The sequence below is a fragment of the Emiliania huxleyi genome (assembly GCF_000372725.1).
Source record: "Emiliania huxleyi CCMP1516 unplaced genomic scaffold EMIHUscaffold_5, whole genome shotgun sequence".
Classification (NCBI taxonomy): Eukaryota; Haptophyta; order Isochrysidales; family Noelaerhabdaceae; genus Emiliania; species Emiliania huxleyi.
Genome location: NW_005198244.1, coordinates 1695513 through 1709844, shown reverse-complemented (window position 1 = coordinate 1709844; position 14332 = coordinate 1695513). Strand labels below are relative to the sequence as shown.

Sequence of the window (14332 nt, the reverse complement as noted above, 5' to 3'; positions counted from 1 at the left end):
CGAGAGGCAGAGGGCGGGGGCGGCCGCGCAACGCGACGTCGCGGCGGCGGCGGTGCAGGCGGCGGAGGAGAAGGCAGCTTTACGCGAGGCGGCCGAGGCGGCCATGGTTGCCAGGCTCGAGGTCGAGGCTGCGGCGCGGAGGCAGGCCGAGAAGCGCGCGGCGGAGGAAGCCCGGGCGAGGCTGGCGGCGGAACGTGAGGCCGCCGACGCGGCGGAGCGTGCGGCGAGGGCAGAGCAGCTGGCGGCTGCAACGGCCGCGCGTCAAGAGTGCGAGGCGGCGGCGGCGGCGGAGGCGGAAGCGGCGGCGGAGGCGGAGGCGGCGATTGCCCGGGGCGCCATCGCTCGAGCAGAGGCCGCCGAGGAGGCCGCCAGTACTGCCCGCGCTGCGGTGGCGGCAGCAGAGGGCGCGTCGGCAGCGGCGGTCGCCCGTGCAGCGTCGGAGGTTGCTGCGGCGGAGGGGGCGGCGGAGGTGGCGCGGGGCGAGGCGGCGGCCGCGGCGACAGAGGCAGCCGAGGCGCGGTACGCGGCCGAGGCTGCGCTGCGAGAGGCGGAGGAGGCGAGGGCGGCGGAGGCTGCCCGGGCGGCCGAGGCTGCTGTCCAGTCGCGGCGCGCCGCGGCCGCCGTCGAGGCGGCCGAGGCGGCGGCGGCGGAGCGAGAGGCGGCGGAGGCGGCGCGGAGGGCAGAGGCGGCGAGGGCGGCCGAGGCGGTCGCTGAGTCGCGGCGTGCCGCCGCGGCGGCCGCTGCACTCGAGGCTGCGGCGACGGAGCGCGCAGAGGAGGAGCGTAACGCGGCAGCCGATCGCGCCTCAGCCGAGGAGGCGGCGCGGGCGGTCGCCGAGGCGGCGACGCGACAGGCGGAGGCGCAAGCGCAAGTGGCGGAGGCGGCGCGGCGGGCGGCCGAGGAGGCGATGGCATCTGAGGCGGCGCGGACGGCGGCGGAGGCTGAGGCGGAGGCGGAGCTCGAGGACGCGAGCAAGGTGCGTGCAGGGAGGGCAAAGCCGCCTCCCCCTCGGCCCTTGCAGTTTGCTCACTCGCCGCCCTCCCGTCCCCACCTGCGCAGGCGGTGGCGGAGGCAGCAGAGGCGGCCCGACGCGCAGCCGAGCTGGCGGTGGCGGCGGAGGGGGAGGCTGTGGAGGCGGCCGCGGCCGCGGCCGCGCTGCAGGCGTGGAGCGTGGCGCCCGAGAATGCTCGCACGCCGAGCGAGGTTGAGGAGGCGAGGGCGGCGGAGGCGGCGATGGAGGAGGCGGGCAAGGCGGCGGCGCGCTTTGCTGCCGAGGCGACGGCGGCGGAGGCGGCGGCGGCCGCCGAGGGCGCGGCGCGCGCCGCGGCGGAGGCGGCGCAACAAGCCGCCGAGGCGCGGCGACAGCTCGCGGGGCAGGCCGCGGTGGCGGCGCAGGAAGCCGAGCGTGCCGCGGCCGCCGAGCGTGCAGCGGCCGAGGAGCTGGCCAAGCGGGTTGTCTCGGCGGAGCGCGAGGCGGCGGCGCTGCTAGCGCAGCAGGCGCCCCCCCTCCCTCGTGCTACCGCCGCGCCTGCTGCGGAGGCGTGGGCGGCCGCCGCCGCCGCCGGTGCAGACGCGTCCCCGCCTCCGCTTGTGAGCAGCGAGACCCCGGCGTGGCTGCGCGCGGCCGAGGAGACGCTCCGTCCGATGGTCAACGAGCTCTCGCCGCCGCCGCCGTCGCCGCCGTCGCCGCCGTCGCCGCCGTCGCTCGCGGCGGCGTCCGTCGCCCCGCGCAGCTGCTCCATCGCCCCGGCTGCCGCGAGGGCGGCGGCGACGGGCGACGCGGCGGCAGGCAAGGGGGGCGGCGGCGGAGCGGCGAGCGAGGTGCTAGTCACCCTCGCCATGGACTACGCGACAGTGGCGCGCGCGCGCGCGTCGTTCGACGCCGCCTTCCGGCGCGACGTCTCGGCCTCGCTCGGCGTCGCGCAGGAGTCCGTGATGGTCGTGGCAGTGGCGGCCGGATCGACGATTGTCGCATTCTGCGTGGAGGGCGAGCCGGATGCGGCCGGCCGGCTGAAGGGCGCCGGCCTCCTCACCGACGGGCTGACCGACTTCAACCACGGCGTCGCCGTCGTCGCCACCAACATCTGCGCGCTCGCGCCCGGCACTGCCGCTTCCGCCGCCGCCGCCTCCGCCGCTTCCGCCGCCGCCGCCTCCGCCTCCGCCGCCGCCGCCGCCGCCGCCGCCTCCGCGCGCGCCCCGCCGCGCGTGCTGACGCGGCGCGCCTCTGACCAGGAGCTGCACGCGCACCTCTTTGGTGCCGAAGCGGCCATGATTGGGGCGCGGGTCGGCGCGCACCAGCCGCCGCCGGCGGAGGAGGCGTACCGGCGCGAGGTGGACTCGCTCGCAGGCCAGCAGGACGCCGCGCTGCGCTCCATCTTGGCGGCGGCCGCTCCGCCACCAAACCCGTCGCCGAGCGAGCCGCCCGCCCCGCCCGCCGGCAGCCTCTCGCACTCTTTCGATACACGGGGGGCGGACGAGGCCGAGGCGGAGGAGTCGGAGGACATTGCGGCAGTGGCGCAGGCGGCGGCGGAGCGACGGAGCTCTTGGCGGCGCTCGTACTTTGGCGAGGAGGAGGAGGGGGCCAACGAGCCCGCGTCGACACGCAGCTCGGAAAGCGAGAGCGGCGCGGCCGGCGACGGCGCGGCCCTCGACCGGCTCCTCGCGCAGGCGTTTGACGACGACGAGGGCCTGTCCTCGCCCGACGCGCGGGCGGAGTCCGCGGCGGCGCAGAGGGCGTGCGCGTTGCGCGCGGGCTGGGCGGCGTTAACGCGGGAGGCGGGGCGACTCGCGGCGCTGGGGGCGCAGCACGAGGCGCGAAGAGCGGGCCGGGGGCTGCTCATCGCGTGGCTGGTGTGGAGGAGAGACGCGAGGCTGGCCAGGCGAGAGCGTGTGCGCACTGGAGAGAGCGTGCTGTGAGTGGGCTCACTGGAGAGAGCGTGCTATTAGCCGCGGTCTGCAGTCGGAGAAAGCGTGTCTTTTGTTTGTCAATTTGGACGTATTTTTTGTATTGCCTCCATAGGGCATCTCAGAGCCGTCGACGTCGGAAAACCGATTGCTAATTTAAATGAAAACGGACACAGCTCTCTTACTGTGAGACACACACACACACACATAAGCGAGGGCGGGCAGAGCTCAGAACCCCCCCTCCCCCAGCCCCCACCTGAATCTCCCCCCCGCCCCGCGCCGACTCTCCCTCTGCGCCCGCTGGGAACGCACGCCGGTGCCGCGCGATGTCCGATGATGAGGAGCTCGGCAGCGGTGTTGCTCGGCACACCAAACGCACAACTCGAAAATGGGTAGGTGCAAAAGGGCGCGGGTAGCGGCGGCAGTGGCGGCGCCGTGTAGCCGATCGCCTCGTACGCGGCGAGGTCGGCGTGTTTTTGCTTTCCTCCTTCAGAGTATAGATCGAGCGCGGTGAACTTGAAGGTGAGTCCGGGGTTCGGGTCCATATCGATGATCGGGTAGACGTCCCACTCGAAGCCTGCGGGAGCCGTGACGTGGATCTTGGCAAAGACCCGGTCGCCCTTTGCGTCGAGCTCGATAAGCTCAAGAGCTGGAGGCCCGCCGTAGATGCTCCCGGTCAACGCAAATCGCTGGAGGTAGGCGCCCCCGTTGGGAAAGTACTCGCGGCCGTACAGCGACTGGACCATGAAGAACGGGGTGTCGTTCGGATCTAGCTGATAGGCCAACCACGTCGAAAAGTTTCCTGAAGGGATGGCGGGAGAGGGGGTCGGCGTGGCAGGCGGCGTCGGCGATGCGCTCTCAAAGGGGCACGCTGGGCACACCACCCCCACCCACCAAACCGCAACTCTCTCTCTCTCTCTCTCCAAACCGCCCGCCCAGAAAAAATAATTGAAGATTGGTGTGAGCTCTGTGTCCTGACTGACTTGCCAACAATACCTGCATTCACAGATAGGTTGATAAGAAACAAGAAGGTCACCTCCAGTACGCCGACCGAAGCACGCCCGCACACCTGAGACAGCTAAGGGGCTCTAAAGGCAGTGAACGAGCGGGCGCCAGCCCCCGACTGCCCGGGCGGGGGGGGCCAATCAGGTGGCTCATCAGCGCGTCCTCGACCAGGTCCTCGCTCACCGTCTCGACCGCGGCCTCGACCGGCAGAGGGGGGGGGCTCGACCCGTCGTTCGACCCGTCGTTTCGTGACCTCCCGCGCCACAGCCGCTCGCCAGCGAGGGGTCCCTGATGCGCCGCCCGTCGGTCGACGCCCTCGCCCCTGCGCTCCACCAACGACGCCGTCGCTGTCCTCGCCGACGTGACCGTGATTCGAGACCGCCCATCCACCATTGGGCCGTCCAACCTCTAAGGCGTCCCCCCCCTCGGACAAAGTCCCCCCCACCACCACCACCACTCGGACACGTCCCTCCGCTCCCTGTCCTCTCGACACTGCATTCCCCTCTTTTACATACACAGGCTGAGTACACACTCGAAGTACACACAGGGTACATAAATGCCAAGCGGTTTCGTGTTCTCAACATGCACACAAGGAGAGACAAAACTAGAGCAAAAACAGTAAACAGATATCCAAAACACTATAAGAGGTGTTTGTTTCATGTTTTTTTGCATATAGTGGATCGCGCAAGAAAACATCCGGCTTGCGAGAGATTCGACCTCGCACCACGGCGAGTGGCATGTCGGCGCGCGGCGCGCACGCAGAGTCTACCAACAAGGAGAGACAAAGGGGAGAGAGCGGAGACAGCCCAGCATGCGCAACCGCTCTACAAGTAGCTCTACTCCTGCTTGTTGGTTGGGACCACGCGCCCTGACCAAGCCGAGGTGGCGGAGGAGGGGAGGGAGGAGGACGCGGCGGCAGACGACGAGGAGGGGGAGACCGACTCCCGCCTCACCGCTGCGCGGTGAGAGGCGGATCGCTCGGCGCGGGCGGTGCGCCGCTCCTCGGGCGTCACGCTCGCGAGCGGGGTGGGCAGCCAGGCGGGCTGCCGCGGCGCCGCCCACGTCGGCCACTGCGGCGGCGGCAGGAAGCCCCACCTGCGCGGGTCCTGCCCGGCCGGCACGCTCGGCTGCCTCGTCGGCGGCGGCGGCAGCTCTTCGATGATGAAGTCGTCGCCCCCCACCAGCGGCAGCAGCTCCGCCTGGATGGCCCTGCTCGACGGGCGGCGGTACGAGAGGGTCCCGCTCGGCAGGCGCGCGATGCGATCGATCAGCTGCGAGTAGTCATCCCGCCCGACCAGCGCGTAGCTGCCTGTCGCGCCTTGCGCGGCTGAGAAGAGCTCAGGCACGACCTGGCTGCGGAAGCAGTGCCGGTCCTCCTCGTCCGCCTTGTCGTTCTTTGTCCCGACTAAGACGACGCTGGCCCACTTCTCCGCGCCGCCGACGAACCCGTTCTCGACGAGGAACTTGACGACCTGGCGAGGGAAGGGGGGGGGTGGGGGGGGTGAAGCACGGGCACACGAGAGGCGCGGCGTGCTGGCGGGAGGGGGGCGTCGGCGAGGCGGCGGAAGGGCGGGGCGGCAGTCGGGTCGCCCTTGCACCTGAGCGCCGAGCTTGACTCGCGCGTCCGACACGGGCGTGGTGACGAGCACGCCGTCGACCTGGGCCGGAGGCGGGTGTCGGCGTCTCACGCGCGGGTGAGGGGCAGAGGGACGACCGCCCCGGCACCTCCGGCTCCGGTGAGGGAGGGGCGGGCGCCCAAAGGCATTCACAGTGTGCGCGTGCGTGTCTGCGTGCGTGTCGACCTCTGCGCCGGCGAGTCGCTGCTCGAAGAGAGCGAACAGCTTCTGCAGCGGCACGTCGATGTCTCCGATGCCAGGCGTGTCGAGGTACAGTACCTCGCGCCCGCCCACCGGCGTGCCGACGTACTCCCGGACCTGCTTGGTCACGCCACGGGCCGCCTAGCCTCGGACACCCCTCGCGTCAAGCCCCGCCACGCCTGCGGACTCAAGCGGTGGCCACTTGCCCGCCTTGCCCGCCTCGGCGCAGCTGCTCCGCTCCTCGTCGCGCAAGGCGTTGATGAGAGTGCTCTTGCCGTCGCCAACCTCGCCCACCACCAGGAGGCGCATGGGCGCCCTCACAGCCTCCCCCTCAGCCTCTCTCCCAGCCCCCCCCTCCCCCACCTCCGCCTCGCCGACCGCTGCCGCCACCTCCTCCGCCGCCACCTCCGCCACCTCCGCCGCCGCCGCCTCGGCCCCTTCGCGTCGCGCCTTTTGCTCCAGCGGCTCGGTGATTGGCAGCGGCGTGTCCTCCGGCGGCGGCGGCGGGGCCAGAGGCGCCTCTGTAGTCGTGACAAGCTCGCCGTCTACCCACCTCTGCCTGCTCCCCGCCGCCAGCCCTGCCGCCGTCGGGTCCACCGTCAAAGCTGGCGAGATGGCGCCTGCGTCCGCCTCCTCCCCGCCGCTCACCGACCCCTCCGCGAGGCTCAGCTGCGCCTCCTCCGCCTCGACTGCAGCGCTCAGCCGCTGCCGCCTCTCCTCCAGTGCGGCAGCCCGCTCGGCCCTCCGCGCGAGAGCGGCGGCGCCGTCGGCCTTGAGCGCGGCGATGCGCACGGCCGCCCGCAGCTCCGACGTCGGCACAGCGGGAGAGTTGCCCGCCTCGGGCGTGGTGGCGGCGGGCGTGGCGAGTGCAGCCGCGGCGGCAGGGCGCGCGGCGGCGTCGGTGGTCTGCCCCGGCGGGGGCGGTGGTGCGAGTGGTTTGAGCTGCGCTGCTGCTGCTGACGGCGTCGTCGCCGTCGAGCCGGCCGGCGGATTCGGTCTGACAGCAAACGCAGCCGCAGCGGCGACCGCCACCGCTCCGACTGGTGCCAGCGGCATGCCCAGTCCCCCGCCGACCGATGCCTGGAGCGACGCTGGCGCCTGGACCGGTGGTGGCGCTGGAGGCGGGACCTCGGTGCCCGCGACATTTTCGGCGACGGCCGGCACCCTGTTCATATCCTGCTTCCCGTCCGTGACGTCGACGAAGGGCGGCGGTTCGCGCACGCCCTCCTCCAGCCTTTTGGAGGCCAGCCCGCCCGTCCCGAAACTCAACCCACCCACAAAGAGAGTAACGGACGTGGCGGCGAGGCCGTTGAGAAAAGCTCGCCGCTGGTTGCTGCGCTCGAAGTTCTGAAGCTCTTTGAGCAGCTCGTCGCGAGGCGAGGCCATTCGAGGCGCTGGAGCGCGTGATGCTGAAGGCAGCGGGAGCGCCTGCAGCGCCGTGAGCGTGTTCATGCCGAGAGCGCCAAATCGAAACCACTGGAAGGGCTCCCCTCCGCCGGTTTTCGGAAGAAATCATAGCTTTTTAACATTGTGCACACGCCTCTCCTTAAAATCCCTGTGTGGTGGCGGCGTGCCGTTCTCCTCCCTCCTTTGGGTTGTCCGTTTTCTGTCTTTCTTTTTCACAACCCACTCCTCCCTCTCCTTACTTCTGCGGCGCGGCAGCCTGCAGCTTCGTCAGCAGCGGCCCCAGCTTCTCCAGCAGCTCAAACTGCCACGACTTCTTGAAGGGCTGGTACTCGGGTGCGGGCGGCGCCTTGCCCACGAACCACAGAAAGCCAAACAGGCCGCCCAGGCCAGCGGTGTTGCCTTGCGTGCGGTCGATCACCGCACCGACGTTGATGCGCGTCACCTTGCCAGCCGCGTCAAAGACGCATCCCATCGCCTGAGGCGGCGTCTCGATGCGTCGGCCGTCGGGCTCTGCGCCGAAAAACGGCCGCGAAAAGGTCCCGACGGGGCGCGAGACCCACCACACGCGGCCGGGCTCGATCGGGTCGGCCGAAAAGCCAAACTGCCGACCGATCAGGTCGGGAAAGCCATCGGCAGGGTTAAACTTGCCACCGAGCGCGTCGATGTATTGCTGCTTGCTGAGCGGGCCGATAAACGGGCCGACAAAGGAAAACGCGTCCGCGAGCATCCCGGGGTCCTCCGCGCCGTAATCAGCTGCGATAAAATCTTTGGCTTTAGCGATAAGATCGTCCGGCGCGATCGGAAAATTCTGCGCGTCCAGCATTCGCGGCTCGTCCAGCAGGGCGAGGTTGCCGCGCCTCTCGGCGATAAAGCTGTCGGCGACAGCCGGCGCGGGCGCGGCCAGCATCACGATGCGGCGTCCGCAAGCGTTGCGCGGCTCACGGCAGTCAATGCCAGCATCTAGCCGCAGCGTCGGCAGAAGCAGCGAGAGACAAAACGCCATGCCACCAAAAACGGCGGGCCGCGCAAAGATTTTTTTCCATTAGGAAGATCTCACAGAAAAGGGAGAGAAAAGAGCCTGTCCCCACTAACTTTTCTGACGCGAAAAAGCGAACTTTTCTACACGCGCGCGTTTTGCAGCGGACCGCGGGCACATACGCTTGCAAAGAATGGTTGTGTCTTTTGCAGTCGCTATCCTCGCGCACCGAGTCGTCACGCCACAGCAGCACGGCGCCGTCGCGGACGGCATGGCGAATGACACGCGGGCGGTGCGCGCCGCAGCCGCCTCGTGCGGCGGTGGGTGCACGCTGCGGTTTGCAAACGGCACCTTCCTCACTGGCCCCTTCTCCCTGTCCGACGGCTCCACCGTCGAGCTGGATGGCACCATCGTGGCCGCGCCGATGGCTTGGTGGGTCCCGGCTGGCTGGGAAGGCGTGCGTGCATTCGTGTGGACGAGCGGCGCATCCAGCCTGACGCTGCGCGGCAGCGGCACGATTGACGGGCAGGGTGCCGATTGGTGGGCGGGGCAGAGGCCCGTGCGCAATGACTCCAAGTGGCGGCCATACCTGCTGCGCATCGAGCACTCGACCGGAGTGGTCGTGTCGGGCATCCGCCTGCTCAACTCGCCCAATCACAACCTCATGTTTGACAACTGCTCGCGCGTGCGCGTGCTCGGCCTGCGGGTTGAAGCACCCCACGATTCGCCCAACACGGACGGCATCAACTTTGGCGGAGGCTCCGATCAGCTCGTCGCCGACTCGCACATCTCGAATGGCGACGACTGCGTGACAGCCATCACGTCGACGAGCACGCCGCCGCCGGAGCCTGGCCCCTGGCCTACGCTCAGAGCGTTCGGCGGCTCGCTCGTTGTGCGCAACATGACGTGCGTGGGCGGGCACGGCGTGAGCATCGGCTCCGTGCGCACGGGCGTCGTCACCAACGTGACCGTCGAGGACGTTCGCTTCTACCGCTCGGACAATGGCTGCCGCATCAAGATGTACCCGAACAACCTCGGCCGGGTCTCGCAGATCGTGTTCCAACGCATCTGGATGGAGGAAGTTCAGCATCCGATTGTAATCAACGCAGAGTACTGCCCGCCAAACCAGAAGCCCTTCCCGTGCCCAGAGAGCAACATGGCAGTCAACGTGTCGGACGTTCTCTTTGTACGCGTCTCGGGCACCAGCGCGAGCGCGGAGACGGGCAGCTTCACCTGCAGCAAGGCCTCCCCCTGTCGGCGCCTGACGCTGCGTCACGTGAATATTGCGCCTGCCTCCGGAGGTACGGGGCACTTCTCGTGCAAGCGTGCGCACGGCTCGGCAGACGACGTGCAGCCAGCGAGCTGCCTCGAGGCGTAGGGAAGGAAAGGTGCGACTCGTGGGCCGTGAGCCGTGGCCACAGACCAGCGGCGAAACGCATAGAACTGCATTATCTGCAAGCTGTGCCACAAGCGCTCTAATTCAGCGGCAGGAACGACCCGGCAGACCCGGCGGAAGATATTGTGCGAAAGGCGCTCCAGCTGTCGCTGCTATCGACACGATATCGAGGCGCGCGGCGCCGGCTCGCGTGCGGGCCGGCATGCCACGAAGGCCGCCTTTGAAGAGCACAGCACCAACGTCGCACACACACGCAGGAGCGACCCCATAGACATAGCCGAGGTTCCTCTTTTCCGCCTCCACCCCCCCCCCCCCCCACCACCACCACCCCGGCAAGGTGCGCGCGATACACAGCTGACGCAGTGGAGAGCAGTTGTTACTTGTGATCTACAGATTTATTTTTTCACACAACACTGGGACGTTAGTGCCAGTGCGCACAGCCACAGGAGTACTTCTAGGGGGTACCCATATATAGAGCATAGTGTCCAACCGGGCCGGGGCGCGAGCCTTATAATGACCGCGCAGACGGCCGCTTTCCAATCGGGCCCCAGGACGTCATCAGCGCACATGTCCCCTCCACAGCATCGACCGGTTATTTGAGGAGCACCGCCACTCTGTCTCTGAAGTTCGGCCGGGGAGCGGGGTGGTTTGCCCCCTGTGAGTCCTTCGGTAAGCGCGGGTTAGCGCGGCGGTTAGACCGTTGTGCTCACTAACCCCGTCACGGGTCAGCTCGGGTCAGAATGGGGGTTACCATTAACCCGGCACTACCACCCAGCGCTAACCCGTGCGGGTGGGGGGAGGGCGGGTTAGCTGGGGCCGCGGCTCGGCTGGCGCGCTCCCTTCGTGCCGGTCGGCGGGCTGGTGGTCGTAGAAGCCGAATACCTTAAGGTGCGTACTTTTGTGCTCCAGCCAGGCCTCGAGAGGACGGACTCACGCGAGGCTCTGAATACACTGCACGATACCGCAGTCCCGCCCCGAGGTTGGCGCATTCGCCATACGTAGGCTGATGCTGCTCCTCGCTGCGAGCGTGCGGCGGCTGCTGCCGGAGCCGGTGCGAGGCCGCGCAGGCCCCATCCGCCACGCCCACAGCCAGGAGGCGCCACCGGCGACGCATGGACTCCTCCAGTGCATCGGCTCACTCGAGAGTAGGCGTGGCCGCCGCCTCGCCATACCTCGTCATACCTCGCCACGTCTCGCCCCATATCGGCTCACTCGAGAGCAGGCGTGGGCCGCCGCCACGGTGCCACGCGCGAGGAGGAGAGGGCCGGGGGAGTGTGCACCCGCGAACCCGACAGCGGGATGTCTCTCCGAGTCGTGTTCTGGGTTCATCCATCAGGAGAGCGATCGCTTCCTTGACGGCCTCGAGGGCGGGGACGGCGGCTCGGACGACCAGGAGCCGCAGCTTCTCTGACCATGACCATGACCATGACCCTAACCAATGACCGGAGCCCTGACCCGTACCCTTGTCGGACGACCAGGAGCCGGACTCCTCAGCAGCCTCCGCGGGCAGCGCGGCCCAGTCTTGCCCGCCGACGCCGCCAACCCGCTGGGGCGACTTGCTTCGGATACCGACGGTGTGGCTGCTGCTGCTGCAAGGCGTGCCCGGCTGCATCCCGTGGGGCGTCATCTCGGCCTTCCTGCCCGACTTCCTGCACGCGGAGCATGGCTTGCCCGTCCAGCAGGCCGCTATTGTCATCTCGATGTGATGAGTAATCATTCGTATTGGGCTTGTCCGTCATGACCGCCTCACTCTCCCCCTCGCCCTCCCCCTCGCCCTCCCCCTCGCCCTCACCCTCACCCTCACCCTCACCCTCACCCTCACCCCCCTCCCCCTTACCCCAGGCCACCCTCGTCATGACCGCCTTCTCCGCCGGAGGCATGGGCGGCACGCTCGTCGGCGGAGAGGCAGGCCAGAGGCTATACAACGCCTCTGCTCGCCTGCCCCCGCTGCTGATGCTCGCCGCTGGCTCGCTCGGCGTCCTTCCGATGTGGGCGCTGATCGCGTCGCGAGGCGAGTGGGGCTTCTGGCCCAGCGCGGCATGCGCGGCGGCAGGAGGCTTCCTCGCCACGCAGACCGGCCCGAACGTGCGCTCGACGATGGTCAACGTGACTCGCAGCGAGCAGCGCGGCGTCGCCTTCGCCGCCTTCACCCTCTCCGACGACGTGGGCAAGGGCGCCGGACCCTTCCTCATCGCGACACTCGTGGCGCAGCGCGGGCGAGAGCGCGCCTTCTCGCTCGCGATGCTCTTCTGGCTGCCCTGCGCCGCGCTCTGCGCGGCCACGGCTCTCACGGTCGAGGAGGACCAGGCGCGCGCACGCTCGGCGCAAAAGCGTGCAGGGCGGGGGCACGCGCGTCCCACTATCCATCTCGCCAGAGCTTGACCTTTTCATTTATTTACGAGATCGATTGGGCGTGTCTCACAACACACACACCGGCAGTGCCACTTTGCCGCTGTTGTGGACGCCTTTCGGTAAGCCTTTCCAAAGCCTCAAGCGTCAAGGTCAAGCGTCAGCGGAGCCCCGCGCGCTTCTCCCGGTTCCCGCCCCGCTCCGGGACTCGCAGACGCCGGCCGCGTTGTGGGAGGTTGCATGATGCATCGCGTTTTTGCTCTTGGGATGAGAGCAGGCGACTTCCATGGACCATGCAGGATCAAGTGTTTTCTCAACGCACAACGGACAACGCCGACCCTCTCAGACTCAGAGATCAGAGTTGTTTGTTTGTCAGACTCAGTGCAAGACGCACACACGGGTACGAGAGGCGGGCCGCAGTGTACAGGGATGTGGGTGGCCGGAGAGATGTAACACTGCGAGAAAAAAGAAAAGCGCCGCGCCAAGACGGCGCGGACTCGAGTGCACGGTCGACCCTCAACAAACACCAGACTCCGGCAAGTGGTGTGAGACGTAACTCGGCCAAGTTCAGCGAAAAGTCGGCGCCATGGCTGCGCGCAATGAGTTGCACACCGTGTTTTGTGCGGAGTGCACGACGTACTTTGACTGGAAAAGCGCCGGGGTCTATTACACGCATCGGACGAGTGGGATGCCCGGGCCAATCACGCGGCTGCTCGCGTGCTCAAAGCAGCAATTCGATGCCTATCCGGCCAGCAGCCTCAAGATGGGACCGACGTTCGTGCACCCAAACTATGCCTACAACTACAACAACGAGAGCTCGGGCTCGTACAACAAGCCCGCGGCGGTGATGCACTGGATAAAGGAGTCGCCGCCCGCCGAGGAGTTTGTCCTCTTCATCGACGCCGACATGCTGCTACGCGGAGCGATCGACCCGGTCGCACTCGGCGCACGGCGCGGCCTGGTGCTCTCCGAGGACGCAAGCTACCTCAACACGGGCATCCGCGCGAAACTGCCCCAGCAGTACATTGCGGAAGAGCTGGCGCCGCTCGCAAAGTCTGCCGGCTGGTGGCACATCTTTCACCGTGACGACCTCGCCACCATCGCCCCGCGCTGGCTGCACTGGTGCGGCGCAATCCGCGGCGACCCGCGGCGGTACTGGCGCACGCTCGGCGCGGACGGCGCTCCGGTGCGGGGTCCGCGCGAGGGCGGGGGCGAGTGGGTCTCGAAGGACATCTCGCTGGGCGACTCGTACGTGAGCCGGGGCGAGGCGCCATGGATCGCGGAGATGTACGGCTACGTCCTGGCGGCGGCCGAGGCGCGCATACCGACGCAGCTCAAGCACGGGGTCGTCCAGTACTCGGATTTCGGCCGCGCCGCGCCGTACGCAGAGGGCGGGCCAGCCATCATCCACTACGGACTCCACTGCCACGTCGAGTCGTACCACTTCACCAAGTACGACTACCCCGCCTTCGACATCGCCAGCTGCGGGGGCCACTTCTTCCGACCGCCCTCCAAGCCAAGCCCACGGCAGGCGCGCCCTCGGGCAGCAAGCCCTCTGTGCCGCCCCCGCCCCTGTGTGCCGCCAGCAGCCCCCGACCGCAGCCCTGCGCGAACAGGCGCTCTGCGCCGAGACGGTCACCCTGCTGAACCGCGCCCTCTGCTCCTTCTACCGAGAGCAGTGCCCCCGCGACTCGCCGGCGGCGGCCGCCGCTTGCCCGCCCGCGCAGCTCGAGGGAGAGTGGTGCGCAAACGACAAGGAGGACTGCGCTGAGAAGGTGCCTGCCCTCCGCCCCTCCGCTCTCCCACCTCCCCCGGTCCCGCATACACCCGGCAGCTCTCGCATACACCACGCAATACACCACGCAGCCCTCGCCGCAGGAGAGAGCAAGCACACGCCGCCCGCCGACCCATCCCGCGCCGCCCGAGCGCAGGCAAAGCGCGGCGAGTGCAGCCAGCGCGACGTGCGCGCCGCGTGCGTGCAGAGCTGCACCGGCTGCTGCGGCGACTCACACCCAAACTGCCTCAACTGGGCAATCTCTGGTGAGTGCACCAAGAATGCCGGCTTCATGAAGGGCGCGTGTGCCCTCTCTTGCGGCCACTGCTCTCCTCCGCCGCCGCCCCAGAGGAGCGGTGCCGAGGGGGAGGCTCCTCCCTCGCGCGCCTCAGCCGCCACCGCGGCCAATGGCCACGGAGGCGACGCGGGGGAGGGGGTCGCGGCGGCCGGGAGAGGCGGCGCGGCGAGGGGGAGGGAGCGAGGGGAGGAGGGCGAGGCGGCGGGGGCGGCGGGGGCGGCCGAGGACGAGGCCGCAGCGGCCGAAGTCGAGACGGCGGCGGTGGAGCGCGCAGCGGCGGCGGCTGGGCCGCGGCCGGGGATTGAGCGTGGTCGCCAGGAGCGCGTGCGGTCTGCGGTGCGACCTGCAGAGGCGCCCCGCTTCCCCCCCCCAATTCTATCATGTGCCCGCACCCCAGCCGCCCACC

At 69.0% G+C, this 14332-nt stretch overlaps 4 protein-coding genes across 4 annotated transcripts in view; 2 read left to right on the top strand and 2 right to left on the bottom strand.

The window, feature by feature from the left end:
• Positions 1–1839: 1839 nt before the first annotated feature.
• On the top strand, positions 1840–2916 carry EMIHUDRAFT_197508 (hypothetical protein; the record flags this gene model as incomplete). Its single annotated transcript, XM_005767259.1, has 3 exons — positions 1840–2070; positions 2233–2331; positions 2479–2916. 3 exons carry the CDS (start codon positions 1840–1842, stop codon positions 2914–2916), a joined length of 768 nt encoding a protein of 255 aa, XP_005767316.1.
• Positions 2917–4745: 1829 nt separating this feature from the next.
• On the bottom strand, positions 4746–7178 carry EMIHUDRAFT_197506 (hypothetical protein; the record flags this gene model as incomplete). The annotated part of the gene is made up of 6 exons (XM_005767258.1): positions 4746–4754; positions 4863–5381; positions 5508–5567; positions 5712–5867; positions 6276–6443; positions 6729–7178. The coding sequence occupies 6 exons, from the start codon at positions 7176–7178 to the stop codon at positions 4746–4748; spliced, it is 1362 nt and encodes a 453-aa protein (XP_005767315.1).
• Positions 7179–7368: 190 nt separating this feature from the next.
• EMIHUDRAFT_96540 (hypothetical protein) lies at positions 7369–8040 on the bottom strand (the record flags this gene model as incomplete). Its single annotated transcript, XM_005767257.1, has 1 exon — positions 7369–8040. The coding sequence occupies one exon, from the start codon at positions 8038–8040 to the stop codon at positions 7369–7371; it is 672 nt and encodes a 223-aa protein (XP_005767314.1).
• Positions 8041–8302: 262 nt separating this feature from the next.
• The window catches only part of EMIHUDRAFT_461647 (hypothetical protein), a gene marked incomplete at its 5' end in the record, with an annotated part of 6740 nt that continues 710 nt past the window's right edge, over positions 8303–14332 (top strand). Inside the window, 9 exons of the mRNA XM_005767256.1 lie at positions 8303–9434; positions 9843–9867; positions 10508–10556; positions 10728–10745; positions 10984–11196; positions 11348–11797; positions 12483–13411; positions 13471–13629; positions 13786–14277. Of these exons, the coding sequence (XP_005767313.1) occupies positions 8303–9434; positions 9843–9867; positions 10508–10556; positions 10728–10745; positions 10984–11196; positions 11348–11797; positions 12483–13411; positions 13471–13501 (2847 nt within the window). The 3' untranslated portion in view covers positions 13502–13629; positions 13786–14277. The remainder of the gene's footprint in view (positions 9435–9842; positions 9868–10507; positions 10557–10727; positions 10746–10983; positions 11197–11347; positions 11798–12482; positions 13412–13470; positions 13630–13785; positions 14278–14332) is intronic.